We start from the raw sequence: 19,153 nt of genomic DNA, 5'->3' as shown, positions 1-19,153 counted from the left end.
AAATGATGTAGTACACAAATCTACAAGGTTTCCCCTCTTCAGATGTGACAATCTTGTCGACATAGATTATTTAGTACTCTGTATGTAGCAATCCTACTCAGGACTATAGGCAGTTTCTGTTCACTTAATATCCAAGAAGCTGACATGTTTCTCTTTATTCCACTGGCTTCCAGTACTATAGTACAGATGTAACCAAAAGCATTGTAATTTATCTTTATAAACTGATGAAATAACAGCCCATCCTCCCAGTAATGTTCTGTATAATCAATGGAGATGATGCACCAAAACCCTTCATTTGATTAAATCGTTTGTTTTGCTTGATTGCCCATCTTATGGGCATATTTATTTTCTCCTCTCTCAAAACTGTTGGCTCTTTGTTGTAATTCAGCAGAAGCAATTACGTGCAAAGGTCACAGATAATGAACCTGTTTAAAATTTCACTGTAAGAATAGGAAATACATATCTGGGGAGTGGGGCTGAGGGCTTAGGATGGGGAGTGACAAGGAGTGCTATCTTCCTACAAGCAGTCAAGTTTCTAGGCCTGGCAGCTGGTCTTTATTTATGCTTTTTGACTAAAGCTGATTCAGTGGGAAAAATAATCTTCCCCCATCTTGATAGGTGTTGCATTTGTCCTTTTGGCTAACATCCAAGGTGCAAGGTCTGAGCGTTGTAACCTGTGGCCTCAGATTGTTCCGGGGTGGGGGGTTAATACATTGCTACACAACCCCGCTGAGGACATGATTAAGTTTTGACCATTGCCAAAGCAGGAGACTTAAACCACTAGCTATAAGAAAAAAGTGTAGATAGGATGGGCCAGTTGTTCTCCAGCTGTTGTCAACCTATTGTACTAAGTGAGCAAAGTTTGGAAGTAATGAGCACGATGATGTGGCGTGACATTCTGGAATGACATGCCAATATTGGTGAAACGTCAACCCCTGTTGCAGAGCCCTACGCGAGGCATAGCGTTATGGCGGGTGATTCAGACTGCTGCTGCTGTTGGATGGAAAATTCATTGTTGGGAGTTGTGACAATTTAATTTGCATAAAAAGGTTAAAAAAAAAAAAAAGGGACATTAGGACCAATGATTAAATATGACCTGATAAGTAGGTGCATAAGCAAGTAACTGCTTGCATGGGTATTATGGTGGTCCATAGCAGCATGTACCAAGTGTTGTCACCATAGTAAGAAACTTTGCAATTCCAAATATGATTCTACATACAAATGTTAATTTAAAATGTGATTTTGAATGCTCACTTAGTACAGTACAATATACAATGGGCATTCAGATATTTGACTCTTTTTTTCTTTGTAAGCCTATGTTGTGTCATTGAATATCTACTGACCAAAAACTGCCTAGAACCAACTAGGGCAAAAAAATACTTTCCCTTATTTTCCACAGAAACTTCTATTTTGGCTTTTATCCGTATAATTGTCATTTGTGCACAGGTTTTCCTTTATGATGCTTAAGAGAATGAGAGCACACTTGAAGATGGGGTAGAAGCATAGCTCTCTGCTTCAACGGCAGGGGGGATGAAGAAAAGTGGATCTATATACAGACAACAACCAACAGGGACTGAGTCGCATAGTCTGGGTAGACAAATGGGCATGGGTGTAGCTTGCTTATTGCGGTGGTTACTACCCCTAACTAATTTAAGCTATATATTACACTTAGATGCAGCTCCAACACTGCTCCTTGCATTAATGGTGGGGGTGGAAGGGAAATAGAACCAAAGGGTTACTAAGAGCCAAGAGTAACAGATAAGTATGAGGAAAAAAAAAAAAAGTACGAAGCTTGCTGGGCAGACTGGATGGGCCGTTTGGTCTTCTTCTGCCGTCATTTCTATGTTTCTATAAATGTGGCAAATGTACTTTACTGATTACATTTGATTAAAAGAAGAGGGGGAGACGGGTACAAAGTCCAATGTGTCCCAACTTTGTACTTGATTAACTTTATTAGTAAAACTTTGCTTTATTAGGTAGAAATATTTTATTTAGGTTTACATAAAATAACTTAAATTTGTCACAGGACTGTTATCCTTTTGCCCCAGAGATTTGGAAATCTACTCAGCGTACATAAAGTGTAATAGTGTTCACTAAACAGTGCTATCTTTGCTATTATGCTTAGGGATCAGCAAAATTGTTTTTTTTTCTTTTCTTAAATATTGTTAGTGGACCGAAATACATGTGATCTTGGAAGAAAGCAGTGAAGGAAGAGGTTCCCCAAGACAAATCTTTGCCCAATTATATTAAACTTTGTTCAAAATATAGTGCTCATAAAAATATTAATTCAACAAATCTACCATTCTGTGTCTGAACCAAATATACTAAAATGACTGGGCTCTTCTAAATTTTGCCATACTGTATAACGCTTCCTTGAGCTGCGCAGTAACACCCAAGGCACTTTGAAAAAAAGCCAAGAATAGACAAAGTCCTCAACTCAGTTTACTTTAAGCTATATTGTTACAATACAAATCTGAGCAATTACTAAATGATAAACATTTTTTCATTAAGTCCTAGTTGTAGTATTGTAGATGAAGTGCATCACTTTCTATGTTTTAAAATTGTACATTGCACATCTCTGGTTAAAAATTCCCATAGGAAGCCGATCCTTCCTTGGATTCTATTCCAGATCCCTCCTCCTCCTCAGAGCGCGGCACAGGCAAGCAGTAATATTTCACTTTCATGGGCTGTTCTGGGTGCCAGACTATCCGCATTTGACATGGTACCATTTCCTGGGGGGAGGACAGATTCAAGAAGAGATTACTCCTGCCCTGCATGTCACGTCAGCAAAAAAAAGAAAAAAAAAAAAAAAAAGGCATCCATTGCTTAATGCAAAATTCAACACAGTTAGGAGTAGAAAGACATCTCTCCTTAAAATAAGAGTGCTGAACTGAGTTTCTAGTTTAACTTAGCTCAAATATTGTTTGGTTTTAAACTGGGACCTTCCTCTGAAAACAATTGCCCTGCTGCTCCAGTTCCCTCATTATAGGTAAGGGTTCTCACCCTGCTTGTGCTAAATTTGAGCTTCACTGCAGATGGAATGCAGCGATGATATAAGCAAGGTCAGCTGTTTAAGGATTACCAGACACTTACCTGGGTTGGAATTTCATGAAGAAGAATATTGTAGTCAAAGTCAATAAAGTCATCTCTTCTTATCTAGGGGGAAAAGATGGTAAGGAGATTTAGTAAGCTTTACTAAAAAACATGTTTATTTTTTTTCCAGAAGTAGTTCTAACCCTCTTCAGCATGATCTGCTCCCTGCTTTGACTTTAGAGCACGGATTCTTTTAGCTTTTGAGATTTGGGTCTCATTTTCAATTTCTGGTCAAGCTGTGACCTTTTACAATCTTGCAGTTTAGGGTCACCATTTAAGCAATATTTGATAATCTTGTCTTCTTCACCAAGGCTGTTACTCAGCCAGTCATACATATGCCCTGTGCTTTTGGCAGCCCTAATTTTGGACCCAAGTTTTAATGTTTAAAAGTCCTTTTGTGATTATATTTTTCAGGAGTACAGACAGTTTTATTTGCTCTTCTTTTCCCTTAACTATGAGCAAATGTTTATAAAAGTCTATCACTCAACTCTAGGGTTAGCAGCTAATTCCATTTTTGTTTCCAGGAAAAGTAGATTCAGTCCTGCTTTTATTGCACTTCATGCATGGAATTGTAGTTCTAGCTTCCCTTGTAAATGTATGGTTGTAAGTTCAAGCACGCAGTAGGGTAAAGCCAAGACTGGATTAGCCTGACCTGCAAAATGGAGCCAGCTGACAACTATTTAGCTCTCAACATACAAAGTGCATTTGATGCCTGCATTTGTGACCTGGCTAATAGGAACAGCCAAACAGAGCTGTGTGGCATGAATTTTCTTGGCGCTAGAAGTCATCACCCTCCAGACAACACACAGTGGCCATGGGAGTGTAAAGATCCACCCCAAATCAGACCAGGTGCAATATGTTTCAAAGCAGCAAGTACCCTGTTGTAGTGCATTATCATTTCATCATCATCAATGTAAGACTGGAAGATTGGGCATCCAAATGGCAGATGAAATTTAATGTGGACAAGTGCAAGGTGTTGCATATAGGGAAAAATAACCATTGCTGTAGTTACACAATGTTAGGTTCCATATTAGGAGCTATCACCCAGGAAAAATATCTAGGCATCATAGTGGATAATACTTTAAAATCGTCAGCTCAGTGTGCTGCAGCAGTCAAAAAAGCAAACAGAATGTTAGAAATTATTAGGAAGGGAATGGTTAATAAAACGGAAAATGTCATAATGCCTCTATATTGCTCCATGGTGAGACCGCACCTTGAATACTGTGTACAATTCTGGTCGCCGCATCTCAAAAAAGATATAGTTGCAATGGAGAAGGTACAGAGAAGGGCAACCAAAATGATAAGGGAGATGGAACCGCTCCCCTATGAGGAAAGGCTGAAGAGGTTAGGGCTGTTCAGCTTGGAGAAGAGATGGCTGAGGGGGGATATGATAGAGGTCTTTAAGATCATGAGATATCTTGAACGAGTAGATGTGACTCGGTTATTTACACTTTCGAATAATAGAAGGACTAGGGGGCATTCCATGAAGTTAGCAAGTAGCACATTTAAGACTAATTGGAGAAAATTCTTTTTCACTCAATGCACAATAAAGCTCTGGAATTTGTTGCCAGAGGATGTGGTTAGTGCAGTTAGTGTAGCTGGGTTCAAAAAAGGTTTGGATAAGTTCTTGGAGGAGAAGTCTATTAACGGCTATTAATCAAGCTTACTTAGGGAATAGCCACTGCTATTAATTGCATCAGTAGCATGGGATCTTCTTAGTGTTTGGATAATTGCCAGGTTCTTGTGGCCTGGTTTGGCCTCTGTTGGAAACAGGATGCTGGGCTTGATGGACCCTTGGTCTGACCCAGCATGGCAATTTCTTATGTTCTTAGTTACATGCACTAATAGGCAGCAAACAGAGAATATGATGGCAGATAAAGTCCATACAGCTTGCCCATCCATAGTTCCTACTCAGCTTTATCATCCCTTTTTTTTTTATTCCATAGTTTCTTCCCACTCCTTTGGCCTTCCAGCTCATTCAGAAGATGGGCTGGGATCTGAAATTCATGCCTTTTTTATTTGCAACTAGCCAGGGCCAGTGGCATAGCACGGGTGGACCTGGGTGGGCAGTTGCCCACCCAATTTGAACCCAGGCCCACCCAACTGGAACCGGAAGTGGAGTATCGGAACTGCAAGGCCATCGCAGGATCCCATCCCCACAACAGTGAAGAGGACCCAGGCCCTGCGCGACCGGATATGCCATTCTATGCATTTGCATGGCCATGGAGCAGCAACGGGCGTGGTCTCTCCTGTGGCCAAATGGCCCACCGATCTTCCAGTTTGGGGGGGGAGGGAGCAGAAGTGCTGCGCACAGCTTCCGCTTCCTCCCCCCCCAAGCAGGAAAATTGGTGGGCCGTATGGCCCAAAGATAGCAGGAGGCCGTGGCAGCAGGAGAAGCCAACTGATTTTCCTGCTTTGGGGAGGAGCGGAAGCTGTGCGCGGGCTTGAATGTGTATGTGTGGGTGAGAATGGGAGCTTGAATGTGTGTATGTGTAAGTGAGAATGGGAGCTTGAATGTGTGCATATATGGGTGAGAATGGGAGCCTGGGTTTTTCTGTGGGTGAGAATGGGAGCTTGAATGTGCATATGTGTGGGTGAGAACAGAAGCCTAGGTTGTGTGTGGGTGAGAATGGAAGCTTTAATATATGGGTAAGAATGGGAGCCTGGGTTTCGGTCTGGCTGAGAATGGAAGCTTGAATATGTGCATATATGGGTGAGAATGGGAGCCTGGGTTTGTGTCTGGGTGAGAATGGGAGCCTGGGTTTGTTTATGTGTGGGGGAGAATGGGAGTCTGGGTTTGTGTGTGGGTGAGAATGAAAGCTTGAATATGTGTATGTGTGGGTGAGAATGGGAGTCTGCGTTTGTTTGTGGGTGAGAATGGGAGCGTGAATATGTGTATGTGTGGGTGAGAATGGGAGTCTAGGTTTGTGTGTGTGGGTGAGAATGGGAGTCTGGATGTGCATCTATGTGTGCATAAGAATGTAAGACTGGGGAGGGGTGAGAAAGTGAGAGCTTGTATGTGTGTCTGCAGAGAATATGAGCATGTGTGTTGGGGGGAGAGAGCATATGAGAGTGAGAGCTCGAGTGTGTGAGGGAGTCTGTGAGAGAAAGCATGTATGTGTGTGTGTGGAAGGGAAGAAGATAGTAGTAGAAGAAAGGCACTGAAAAGGAATTAGGAAATGAGCAACAAGGGAAAAAAATAGGAAAAAATGAGACCAGGACCAACTGATTAGAAAAATACAAAGATCAGACAACAAAGATTTAAAAATATATATATTTTGAGATGTTAGCAATTTAAAATATGCCATCTTTGGGAATGTGCATTTCTTATATTTTTGTATTTTGCTCGTTCTTCAGTATTCCACTGTTCAGAGACTTTAGTTTCTCAGGCTATTTTGGTTTTATCTGAATGTTTCTGTTTCTAATTTGTAGTCTCTTATTTTTATATTAGGTAAAGATCAGCCTGTTTTGCCTGTGTGTGACTGAAGTGCAGTATTTCTGCTAGCATGTAGTTTCTCTGTAGTAGTAGTCCAGCTTGTTCTGTTAGTCCCGTAGGTGATGTATTCATGTTCTAGGGCCTGGTGTAGTATTTGCATTGCTGCTTTTTCATAAGATTGCTGTTATTTGAATCCTGAGAGTTAGTGCTGTGACTGTATGGCAAGGATCTAGATGCCTCTTTCTTTGCAAGAGTTTGTGTTACTTCAGCAGTGGAGGGTTATTTTTTGCTGAGGTGACACCAGAATTTCAATTTTATTTTTCCATTAGTTGTAATGTGAATTGCTCTAGCTCTGCACTGCACCTGTTCTGATGATTAATAAGAAAATTATTCCTTACCTGCTAATTTTCGTTCCTGTAGTACCATGGATCAGTCCAGACAGTGGGTTATATCCCCCGACCAGCAGATGGAGTCAGAACAGAGTTTGAGAGCGTCAGCATATAGAGTAGTGCACCCTCTGCTGGAGCTCAGTATTACACATAGCAAAGCCCAAAAGCAAAACACAACATTTTGGATCCAGATCCGTCCCCAAAAAGGAACAGAGAAAAATATAAGTAAACAAACGGTCAACGGGACCACCAACAGTCAACTTGTGAGGAGCTGTGAACAGTAACAATAATCAGAGACAAACAGAATGAAAGTTACCTGGAAGAATCCGAGCAGGACCTAATGAAACCCCTCGTGGCGGGCGTCTGGACTGATCCATGGTACTACAGGAACGAAAATTAGCAGGTAAGGAATAATTTTCTTTTCCCTGTACGTACCTGGATCAGTCCAGACAGTGGGATGTACCCAAGCTTCCCGAAACCGGGTGGGGTCCTGAGAGACCTGCTCGGAGAACTTGATCGCCAAAAGAACCCGTGTACTGAGGCACCAGGTGTAGTCTGTAATGTCTGGAAAAAGTGTGCAACGACTTCCACGTCGCCGCACGGCAGATTTCCTGGGAGGAAACGGAGCGAGATTCCGCCCAGGACGCCGCTTGGGATCGCGTGGAATGAGCCGACACGCTGCGAGGCAGCACCCGCCCCGCCGCAATGTAAGCCGATGAGATGGCGTCCTTTATCCAGCGCGCAATAGTCATCTTGGATGCCTGAGAACCTCTCCTCGGTCCTGACCAGAGGACAAATAAATGATCGGATACCCGGAAGTCATTGGTAACCTCCAGGTAACGGAGCAGCACACGCTTGACGTCCAGGAGCCGGAGAGACCGGGGTTCCTCTGGAGCGAACGCTGGAAGCTCCACAGTTTGATTGACGTGGAAGACCGAGACCACCTTTGGTAGGAAGGATGGCACCGTACGAAGGGAAACCCCGGAGTCGGAGAAATGCAGATAAGGGTCCCGGAAGGACAAGGCTTGGAGCTCTGAGATCCGGCGAGCAGAAGAGATGGCTACCAGGAAAACCGTCTTGAGGGTCAGGTCCTTGAGGGAGGACCCCCTCAGGGGATCAAAAGGAGGGCCCGACAGCATTCGCAGCACCAAGATGAGGCTCCAAGAAGGGAAAGGATCCCTGACCGGTGGCCGTAGGGGTTTGGCACCCTTCAGAAAACGTGCGATATCCGGCTGAAGGGGTAGAGAGCAGTCCTTCTGTACCAAGACATTCAAGGCCGCCACCTGAACCTGGAGCAAATTATAGGCGAGACCCTTATCCAGACCATCCTGTAGGAAATGAAGGATCAGCGGGACAGTCGCCTCCATGGTTTTGATCCCGCGGTCGGAGCACCAGGCTTCGAAGACCTTCCAAACTCGAACGTAAGCGACGGAGGTCGAAGGCTTGCGGGAACGAAGCATCGTTGAGATCACTGTCTCCGGGTAGCCTCTGTGGCGGAGACGGCGCCGTTCAAAAGACAGGCCGCAAGACAGAAGAGTTCTGCCTGCTCGAAAAATACCGGCCCCTGACGCAGAAGATGAGGAAGATGGGACAGGCGAAGTGGGCCGTCCACCGTCATCTGAAGTAGATCTGCGAACCATGGCCGACGGGGCCATTCCAGGGCGACGAGAATTACAGTCCCTCGATAATGTTCCAACCTGCGGAGAACCTTGCCGACCAGAGGCCAAGGAGGAAACACATACAGCAGTTGATCCGACGGACACGGAAGGGCGAGGGCATCCACCCCCTCCGCGCCGCGCTCTCTTCTGCGGCTGAAGAAGCGTGGAGCCTTGGCGTTGAGAAAGGTCGCCATTAGATCGAGGCGTGGAGTCCCCCAACGATGGACGATGAGATGCATTGCCTCGTCGGAGAGAGCCCACTCGCCGGGGTCTAGCTGTTGACGACTCAGGAAGTCCGCCTGAACGTTGTCCACCCCGGCGATGTGAGAGGCCGCTATCCGGACGAGATTGCTCTCCGCCCACTCCATCAGGGGAGTTAACTCGAGGAAGACATGCTTGCTTCTTGTCCCCCCTTGACGATTGATGTAGGCCACGGTGGTGGCGTTGTCCGAGAGGATCCTCACCTCTCTGTGTCGCAACAGGGGAAGAAAACGCTGGAGAGCGAAACGCACGGCTCTCGTTTCCAGGCGATTGATCGGCCACTTTGCCTCCTCTGGCGTCCAAGTCCACTGCGTGGCGCTTCTTTCGCAGACGGCGCCCCATCCCGCGAGGCTGGCATCGGTGGTCACCACCACCCAATTGGGAACCTCGAGCGAGACTCCCCGAGCGAGATGCGAGGGGACAAGCCACCAATCCAGGCTTTTCCTGGCTAATGGTGGAAGCGGCAGGATCACCTGATACTCCTGGGAGACTGGTTTCCAACGGGATAGCAGGGACGCCTGCAGTGGACGCAGGTGTGCAAACGCCCAGGGTACCATGTCGATGGTGGAGGGCATTACTCCCAGGAGCTGCAGATAATTCCAGGCGGTTGGTTCTTCCAAAGCCGAAAACCGAGACACGTGCTCCCTCAGGGCTTGCGCCTTGTCCTGGCGAAGGAACACCATACCCCGCCAGGTATCGAAGCTCGCTCCTAAGAAATCCAGGTGTTGCGAGGGCACAAGGGAACTCTTTGGAAGGTTCACCACCCAGCCCAGAGAGCGTAGGAATTGTACTACTCTGGCCACTGAGGTCTGACCATGTGAGAAGGACTTCGCTCGAATCAGCCAGTCGTCTAGGTATGGATGTACTAGGATACCCTCCTTGCGGAGGGCCGCCGCCACCACTACTATGATCTTTGTGAAGGTCTGAGGTGCGGTCGCCAAACCGAAGGGAAGCGCCTTGAACTGAAAGTGTTGACCGAGAATCTTGAAGCGAAGATACCGCCGGTGAGCCGGCAGGTTGGGAATGTGCAAGTATGCTTCCGAGAGATCCAGTGAAGCGAGGAATTCTCCCTTGTGCACTGCGGCAATCACTGATCGAAGAGTCTCCATGCAGAACCGGCTGACCCTGAGGGCCTTGTTTACCTCTTTCAAGTCCAGGATGGGCCGAAAAGAACCGTCCTTTTTGGGAACGATGAAGTAAATGGAATAGTGGCCCAAGCACACCTCGTCGAAGGGGACGGGAACGATGGCCCCTATTTCCTGCAGTCGGTCTAATGTTTGTTGAACCGCTATCCTCTTGAGATCCGAACCGCAGGGGGAGAAGATGATCCGGTCCCTCGGGGGGCGGACAAACTCAAAGGCGTAACCGTCTCTTATGGTGTCCAGCACCCACTGGTCCGTGGAGATAACTGCCCACTCCTCGAAGAAGTCCATGAGGCGGCCTCCGAACTAGGGAGGTGAGAAGTGGGCTTCCTTTGGCATCATTGGGAGGAATTTGTGGGCGGATTTCCCTGCCCTGCACCCTCTCTCGTGGGCCTCCGCCCACGAAAGGAACGAGACCAAGGCTGGGATCTTGTCGGCTGTGTCCGGGAACCGGACTGCCGGTAAGACCTATAACGTCTCTGTGCCCTGGCCCTGGTTCTTACCGGAAGAAAATTACCTGAAGGAACGCTGTCTATCCTCCGGCAGCCGATGCACCGAATTTTCCCCCAGTGACTTGATGATCTGATCCAGGTCCTCTCCAAATAAAAACTTCCCCCGAAAGGGGAGGGAGCCAAGGCTCGACTTGGAGGAAGCATCTGCTGCCCAGTTGCGAAGCCACAAGAGCCGTCGGGCTGCTACAACCGAAACCATGGACTGCGCCATTACGCGAAAGAGATCATACAAGGCGTCCGCCCCATATGCTATGGCAGATTCCAGACGGTCCGCCTGGGTGGCCTCTTCGGGGGGCAACTCCTGAGAGGTGAGAAGCTGCTGTACCCAGAGTAAGCTGGCCCTTTTGCGCGAGCGATCTGCACATCACGGCCCGCATACCTAGGGCGGAGACTTCGAAGACCCTCTTGAGGAAGGTTTCTAGTTTACGGTCCTGCGTATCCCACAGGGCCGTTCCACCCGTGACCGGGATGGTCGTCCTCTTGGTCACTGACGACACCGCTGAATCCACCTTGGGCACCTTGATAAGATCCAAAAAATCCTCAGGGAGCGGGTATAGCTTTTCCATGGCGCGTGTGACTTTCAAGGACGCCTCGGGAGTGTCCCACTCCCTGGTGAGAAGCTGTAGAAAGGACTCATGGATAGGGAAAGCCCTTGCCCTAGGACGGAGGGCGGCAAGTACTGGATCCCCTTTGCGAGAAGAGGTGGCGACGGCAGGAGCCACAGGGATCGGCGGATCTGGAGGTGGGTCGAGGTCAAGCTCCTGAATAATATGGTGGATGAGTTCATCCAGCTCTTCTTTTTGAAAAATCCGTAGGGCTCGAGGGTCGTCCCCCTCCGTATGTCCATCCGGATGCGCCTCCGGGGGTTCCGGGAAGTCGTCTCTCACCGGCGAAGCCGCCCCCGTGGCAAGTTTAGGAACCTTGGGGGGAGGGGCCCCCAGGGGATTCGGCGCCTGCGCTCCCATACCCTGCAAATAAGCCATGTGCATTGCCAGAAAAAAATCAGGTGAGAAAAACGGGGAGCTAATTGGAATCCCTGGGGGGGGACCGTCCTGGAAGCCCCAGTCGGGCAAACCCCCCGCCGGGGGCAAAGCTTGTTGAGAGCCAGTGCAAGCAATCCTGTCTGCATCTGGGAGCGAGTCCGTCTCACACTGTCCCCCTAAAATGGCCGCTGTTCCCGGCCCGTGCCGCCCGGGCTGAGGAGGAGGCAGGTCCGAAATTGCACCGGAGGACTGCAGAGTGCCTTCCCCGTCGGGGAAGCACCGCTCACAAAGCCCCTCCCTCAGAAATTGATTCCCCGGTTCGCCGCAGGCCTCACACCTCGAGGACCGCGGCATGTCAGCACCGGGAAAAAAGCCTCGGGGGGGGGGGGGGGCCCAAAAACGAGCTAGTGCCGCGGGGGGGGCCTGGAATGGCCCTAACAACCCGCCAAAGGGGTCCAGGAACTGCGGGGGAAAACCCCCGTTTCAGTTGAGCACACACCCGCGGGCGGAGCTTGCGAACCACAGGACCCACAAACGACGCGTGGAGCGGCCGGAACCACCGGCATCCACGGGGCACCACCAAAAAGAAGCAAACCTGTGGAGAAAGAAACTCAAAAAACTTCCACTTACCCCAACGGAAGAGGAAAGGAGTACAGAATAGAGAAGGCAGAGCCACAGACACACGCCTCCTCAAAAATTGAAAACTTTTTTTTTTTTTTAATTTTAAGGATCCAAAATGAAGAGAAACATAAGACAGGGAAATACTGTGGAGAAAAAGAAAGAAATAACCAAAAATGAAGAAACCCTGTCAATCTGGGGGAGCTAGTGGATCCCCCCACTCACATCTGCTGGAGTCAGAAGAATACTGAGCTCCAGCAGAGGGTGCACTACTCTATATGCTGACGCTCTCAAACTCTGTTCTGACTCCATCTGCTGGTCGGGGGATATAACCCACTGTCTGGACTGATCCAGGTACGTACAGGGAATATATGTTATTGTATTTATGAAGATTTCTGGTTTTCTGCAAAGACGGTTCATGAAAGAATACATTAATTTTTGTTTTATTACATGATTGGATCTGAATGTTTTCTATACTTGTGCATTTATAAACTGCAATAAATATAAAATACATTCTGATTAATAAGGAAATTTTAATGCTGGTAAGTGCTTGAAATAATTGAGGTAAATTATTTTAAAGTTTCATGCATGATGCATAATGGCTGTTGCAAACTACTTAGAAAATCATTCTAGGGTGCAGTATATGGCATTATTTATCAATAAGAAAATAACTAGTAGGTCTCAGATCTGCATGCCTACAGCCCACATGTTAACCTTGTACCCACCCAAAAATCAATTCTGGCTACGCCACTGCCTAGGGCTTTCCCCCCTTTTCTCCCAACTTATGTTAGTTCAGTTATTGTACCAAGACTCCTCAGCCAGGATCCATGCACTCATGAGCACTAAATCCAGCCACTGGATGTCACTACTGTGTGATGATGAACTCTCCCCAGTAACCAATCCAGGAAGCAGAAGACCTGAGCCAGGTTTTGAAACTAGGTCTCTCCACATGGCAGTGCACAGTACTGCCACAGTGTTGACCCAAGAAAATTTTTTTTTATACAAAACTGGCTCTAAAGCAGAGTTCTAATTGGACTCTGGCTCAGTCACAGAGCAAATGGGATGCACAAGACAATAATAAACGCAAAACCAATGGAATTTCCATTTTGCCCTGCTATGCCAGTCCAGTACAGTCCGAACAGGTGGGTTATTGTTCCCTACCAGCAGATGGCGGCAGAGTACACAGACTCTCTCAGCAACATCACTGCCACTATATAAAGGTGGTGCAGCTTCCAGTATTCTCTGCCTCCAGGACTCACTGTTGGTGCAGCAGGTCTTCTAGGACAGCCCTTTTGTGGCTAAGGGCCAAGCCCTTGGTTTCCCCCTGTCTTTGGGTTTCCCAGTCCCAGAGGGGACTAGGTAGAGCCCAGAGTAGGGAGCTGCTCCTTAGCCAAATAAAATAAAAAAAAATTATATCAAGGATATAAGCTTCTGATTGCTGTGGAGTGGTTCCTCAGCCCGCTCTCCCTTTTCTCCTCCCCCCTCTCTCTTACTGCCTTCCTCTCATGACTGCCTCTTTAGTTTTTTTTATAAACATCCTAAGCGGAAAGCAGTGACAGAGAGGCACTATGCAGAATGGTTGTTCCTGTGCAGGGGATCTCTTTTGAGCATCTGTCTATCCTTCTTCTCTTCCCTGCTGGATGAGTATTTGGTGCATGGGAGGCCTCTGAAGTCTGTGTGAGGGGAAAGAGACAGGTGCCATGGAAAAGGGGGATTCAGTCACAGTTGTGGCGCCTGTGGGAGTAAGCGGTAGGTGTTGGCTGCGGGGCCTTTGTACATGGCCTGTGTGAATGCTGGGGAAGTCCCGGGGCAGTGCTCTAAAGCTGCGAGGGTTTACATAGAAACATAGAAATGACGGCAGAAGAAGACCAAACAGCCCATCCAGTCTGCCCAGCAAGCCACGCAGTTCATCCATTTATTTATTTATTTTTCCACCCTTTTTCTCCCTTCCACCCCTCCACCATGCAGAGAGCAGCGCCGTATCCGCATCCCAGTGAACATCCAGCTCAATCAGGGGTAGCAACCGCCGCAACAAGCAGGCCACACCCCTGCCCCATACTCCTACCCACCCCGGTTTCCAACTCTTCTCTCCAGCCATCAGGGAAGATGGCCTCAGGTGATTTGCATTCGGGGCAGGAGATGGAGGAGACCTCCAGCGCTCCTATTTCGGTGGGAGTGCTGGCCATCTGCCTCAGCTTCCCATCAATTTTTCTACTCAGCAGCAGCCCCATTGGACTTGGATGCTGATTTTGGATAATCTCTGTTTCTTGCCTTGATGGAGAGACATCAAAACAGATTTCCTTTGGGTCCGCTTACTGAGCCTTTCCCTGAATTTTTTTTTTTAAACTTCCAGGATTAGGGTTTCTGTTCCATTTAGAGGTCTGATGGGAAGCATAGGGCTTCCTCTGGGTCCTCCAGTGTATCCGTTAGGGCTTTACTCTCCAAAAATTTCCTAAAAAGAACAAATGGACACAGACATAGCAATCTCATCAGCCTTCCCTTTTGGAAAGCAGGCTAATAGCGACCCCAAGTTTCTCAGATAACAGTAGGCACAGTAAAGGTGGGGTTTGAACCTAGGATTCAGGTTCCCCAGAAGCCCCAGGGTGAGTGCTCAGATCATGACAATGCATACGTGGTCTGAAGCTTTGCTTTCCAAACCCTTACTTCACAGGCACAAAAGGCGGGGGAAGCTTACGGGAAAACACGGCCCAATACTTACATTTCCTATTTTTACAAAGTTTATTTTCTGGTCACTCTTACCCACTGTTTGACGCTCTTAATTTGTGCCACGTTGTAATGCAAATTCTCTTCTGACTTTTCCCACATTATGTAACTGCTTCCAGCAATGGCCAGGTGCCACAGGGGCTCCAGAGAAGGGTCAATATGCCCATAACTGTCTGTGTGAAAGGAAAAGAACGAAGAGAGAACATTTATGATTTCTCACAGGCCAGTGAAAAACAGCTCATGTCGCCAGCATAAGATTTTTTTTTTTTAAATCATTTTTTTTAACATGGTTGCTACACTGTGCTGTTCTGGAATTTTAACTCTCATGGAGCACAGCACTAAAAAAAAAAACAAAAACCAAAACAAACAAACCACAACAGACATATACAATACAAAAAAAGATTTACTGAAGCATGCATGCAAAAGCTGGGAAGAGTCGTTATGGAGGCGGTTTTGAAGAACCTGCATTTACAGAGTGCACGGGCACATTTTACCTGCATGCACTGCAGCTCATCTTCGCATGTCTTTCCCCTTTGAAAATGAGCAGCTGCCAAACCGCATGCGCACTGAAATCGCCTATGCGCGTTCCACCTGCCATTTGTGCAGGTGGCCGAATGCGGACAAAGACAGCGCATGACTGAAAAATCAAACCTCTGAGTTTTGTTTTACTCCCCACACCTAAATACAGCCCTTCCCCCTTCCTCCCGAATGCCTCCTTTTAATACGGCTAAACGTTTGCTTGCTAGGGAAGGCAATGTTCAGCCAAGCCATTTTAAAGGCTTTGAAAATTGTCCTCAATACGTTTTGTGCTAACAAACAGTTAGAAAAAAAAATATTTTAAACTGATTTTTGCAGTGTACACTGTAAACCACAGACTTTGCTTGTGATTCAAAGGCCTACTCTATTATTATGTCTACAAAATGTTGAAACGCTTCATAATATCCTGTTGTATATTCACAAAGCTCTCCAAACAAGAAAATGCTATTGGCCGTACCCCTACAAATGGCCGTTCTTTTCCCTACAAGTGGGACACTTTATTTAGCCTTCTGGCAGTGTCATGCTTGAAAAATTGTTTCTTAAAATGCTGAGATTCAGCCAAGACTGATCAACTCTACACTTTTTTTCTTTCAAGGACATTTCACGAAGGAAGTCTTATTTTGCTTTAAAATAACAATGCTAGAATCCCAAGGAGAGCTTAAAACAAAATGTGTTGCATGTATCACTATTTACCTTTCATCTGAATGTGACGTTCCAAGTACTGTTAGTTAAAAAAAAAAATAAGGTGATGACCTTTTTATTGGACTAACTTAACATATTTCTTGACTTGCGCTTGGTAGCTAACACTCCCTTCCTCATCTCAAAACAAAATATGTTCATTTTCATTTGATCTGAGGAAGAGAACACCGATTCCCGAAAGCTAGTCGAGAGCTGTATTTGTTTGTTTGTTGACCTTTATTTCTGTGCATTCAGGTGAACTAATCCAGGAACACTTTAACCTGTTATGAAATACTGAACACCTCAAAGAGGACCATTAACCTGTCATAAAAAAGAATGGTTTACTATCTTGACATTGATTTGTGAAAGAGACAAATTAATGTTGTATCTAATTAATGTTGTTTCCAATTTTTAAAAATTTATTTTCAAGTGTTTTTTTTTTTTTTTTGTTATTGTTGATTGTGGCTCTTGATCATAGTGCTGGATAGTAGCAGCAGTTAAACAGGAGCTTTCCTGCCAGTGGCAGATCTGCTTAGGTGACTGTAGCATCAGTGCTCCGATCAGGAACGCAGTCACCTATGAAAGCATAAATTTAAAAACTGAGAGTAAGCAGAGTTGCTTACCTGTAACAGGTGTTATCCCAGGACAGCAGGATGTAGTCCTTACATATGGGTGACATCACTGGATGGAGCCCTATCACGGAAAACTTTCTGTCAAAGTTTATAGAAACTTTTGACTGGCACACTGAGCATGCCCAGCATGCCATGATCCCTACAGCCACAGGGTTCTCCCTAGTCTCATTTGTAGCAATAAATGTGAGCGAAAAAATAAAATGGCAACGGACCTAACTCCGCAGGGCGGCGGGTGGGTTTCGTGAGGACTACATCCTGCTGTCCTGGGATAACACCTGTTACAGGAAAGCAACTCTGCTTTATCCAGGACAAGCAGGATGGTAGTCCTCACATATGGGTGATTAGCAAGCTACAGGCTGAATCACGCTTTAAGAGGTCAATGGCACCCAACAAGTGCAATAGGCACAACAACTGGGGAGTCATTGACTAAGATGAGGCAGCCTGAATCACAGCAGGCAGTTGTGGAAGGAGTTGGGTATCATACTAGAAATAGGTTTTTCAAGACAGATTGTCCAAAGGCAGAGTCTTGACTTCCTTCCTTATCCAAGCAGTAATGAGCTGCAAATGTATGCAGAGAACTCCAAGTCGCAGCTTTGCAGATGTCAGCAATAGGTACTGAACGGTAGTGCGCTATGGATGTTGACATAGCCCTTACTGAGTGTGCCTTTACTTGCCCCTGGAAAGGAAGGCCTGCTTTTTCATAGCAGAATTCGATACAGTCTGCTAGCCAGTTGGAGAGAGTTTGTTTGCCCACTGCAACTCCTGGCTTGTTTTTGTCAAAAGAAACGAAGAGTTGGATTGATTTCCTATGGACTGCAGTGTGATCTAGGTAAAATGCAAGCGCACATTTACAGTCCAAGGTGTGAAAAACTCTCTCACCCTGGAGAGTGGGGCCTTGGGAAAAAAGTGGGCAAGACTATGGATTGGTTAAGGTGAAAATCTGTTACCACCTTAGACAGGAATTTGGGGTGAGTACATAGGACCACTCGGTCTTGCAGGAACCTTGTGTAGGGTGAGTATGTGACAAGGGTTTGTAACTCACTGACTCTCTTAGCAGATGTAATAGCTACTAGGAAAAGGACTTTCCATGTAAGAAATTTGACATCACAGGAATGCAAATGGAGATCGCATGAGCCTTGCAAGTATTACATTTAGGTCCCATTCTGTAACCGGTGGTTGAATGGGAGGCTTAAGTTGGAGTAAGCCCCTCATAAACCAACTCATTAGGGGTTGCACGGTTATTGGGGCATCCCCTATTCCTTTGTGGTATGCTGCAATGGCACTCAGGTGTACATGTACAGAAGAAGTCTGGAGTCTGGAGTCCAGAGTCTGAGGGGTGCCATAGATAATCTAATAGAGATGGAGTGGAGCAGGAAAAAGGGTCAATACCTTTTTGAGTGCACCACGTAGTAAATCTAGTCCACTTGGAACGGTAAGATTTACGTGTAGAAGGCTTTCGTGAAGCTATGAGAACCTGAGAGACTTGAGTCGAAAGATTGAACGGCTGTAGGATCAAGCTTTCAACATCCAAGCTGTTAGGGCAAGGGTTTGCAGGTTGGGATGGCATAACATGCCCTGGTTCTGAGTTATTAGAGTGGGCGCTGTGCCCAGGCGAATTGGTTCTCTGATCGAGAGTTTGAGGAGTATGGGAAACCAGACTTGTCGGGGCCAGTATGGGGCTATGAGGATCATTTGACCCTCTGTCCTGTTATAGCTTCACGAGAGTTTTGGCTATGAGCGGAATTGGAGGATACGCATATAGAAGCCCTGTGTTCCAGGGGCGAGCAAAGGCGTCCCTGGGGAAGGTTTGCTGACGGCTGTGGAGGGAGCACAACCTTTCCACTTTGTGGTTCATTTTGGACGCAAATAGGTCGATGGTTGGTGACCCCAGCTTTGAAAGATTTTGCTCGCTCACAGGGATCCAGAGACCATTTGTGGGGATGGAAGCGTCGACTGAGATTGTCTGCTAGGACAATTTGTATGCCTGCTAGATAAGTTGCCCTGAGATGCATAGAGTGTACCAGGGCCCTGGCCCAAATCTGCACTGCTTCTTCACACAGCAGATAGGAGCCTGTGCCTCCCTGTTTGTTTATGTACCACATTGCTACATAATAACATGCCATACTGGGTCAGACCAAGGGTCCATCAAGCTCAGCATCCTGTTTCCAATAGTGGCCTATTCCATGCTACTGTTGCTAGTAATAGCAGTGGCTATTTTCTAAGTCAACTTAATTAATAGTTCCTCCATTTTGTCCAGTCGGGCACACCTGCCCTTCGGAGTTATCTGAGCGCAGGTGGAACATGTGTGGATATTGTGGCCTGATCCCAGGCAAAGTACACAGATGTTAAGCGGGTCTGTTACAGACATCGTTCCGGGGCAATTTGGATATTTCTTAAATCCCATGGCCATGGTAAAAAATCCACAGTGGCCTTCGGATACCGAAGTGAGATAACAGAGACAGACTAAAAAAATGACCAAAAACAGTACTC

The 19,153-nt window shown here is 46.6% G+C and overlaps 1 protein-coding gene across 1 annotated transcript in view; it reads right to left on the bottom strand.

Annotated features, from left to right (window-relative positions):
• Positions 1 to 2,092: 2,092 nt before the first annotated feature.
• LOC115099105 (retinoic acid receptor responder protein 1-like) overlaps positions 2,093 to 19,153 on the bottom strand; it is a 53,292-nt gene continuing 36,231 nt past the window's right edge. The window contains exons 4-6 of the mRNA XM_029616450.1: positions 14,853 to 14,989; positions 3,094 to 3,156; positions 2,093 to 2,732 (exon numbers count right to left, since the gene is read on the bottom strand). Of these exons, the coding sequence (XP_029472310.1) occupies positions 2,583 to 2,732; positions 3,094 to 3,156; positions 14,853 to 14,989 (350 nt within the window). The 3' untranslated portion in view covers positions 2,093 to 2,582. The remainder of the gene's footprint in view (positions 2,733 to 3,093; positions 3,157 to 14,852; positions 14,990 to 19,153) is intronic.

The sequence above is a fragment of the Rhinatrema bivittatum genome, chromosome 9 (genome assembly GCF_901001135.1).
Source record: "Rhinatrema bivittatum chromosome 9, aRhiBiv1.1, whole genome shotgun sequence".
NCBI classification, from domain to species: Eukaryota; Metazoa; Chordata; class Amphibia; order Gymnophiona; family Rhinatrematidae; genus Rhinatrema; species Rhinatrema bivittatum.
Note: the sequence above shows the minus strand (reverse complement) of the source record. Positions and strands in the feature narration are given on the sequence as shown.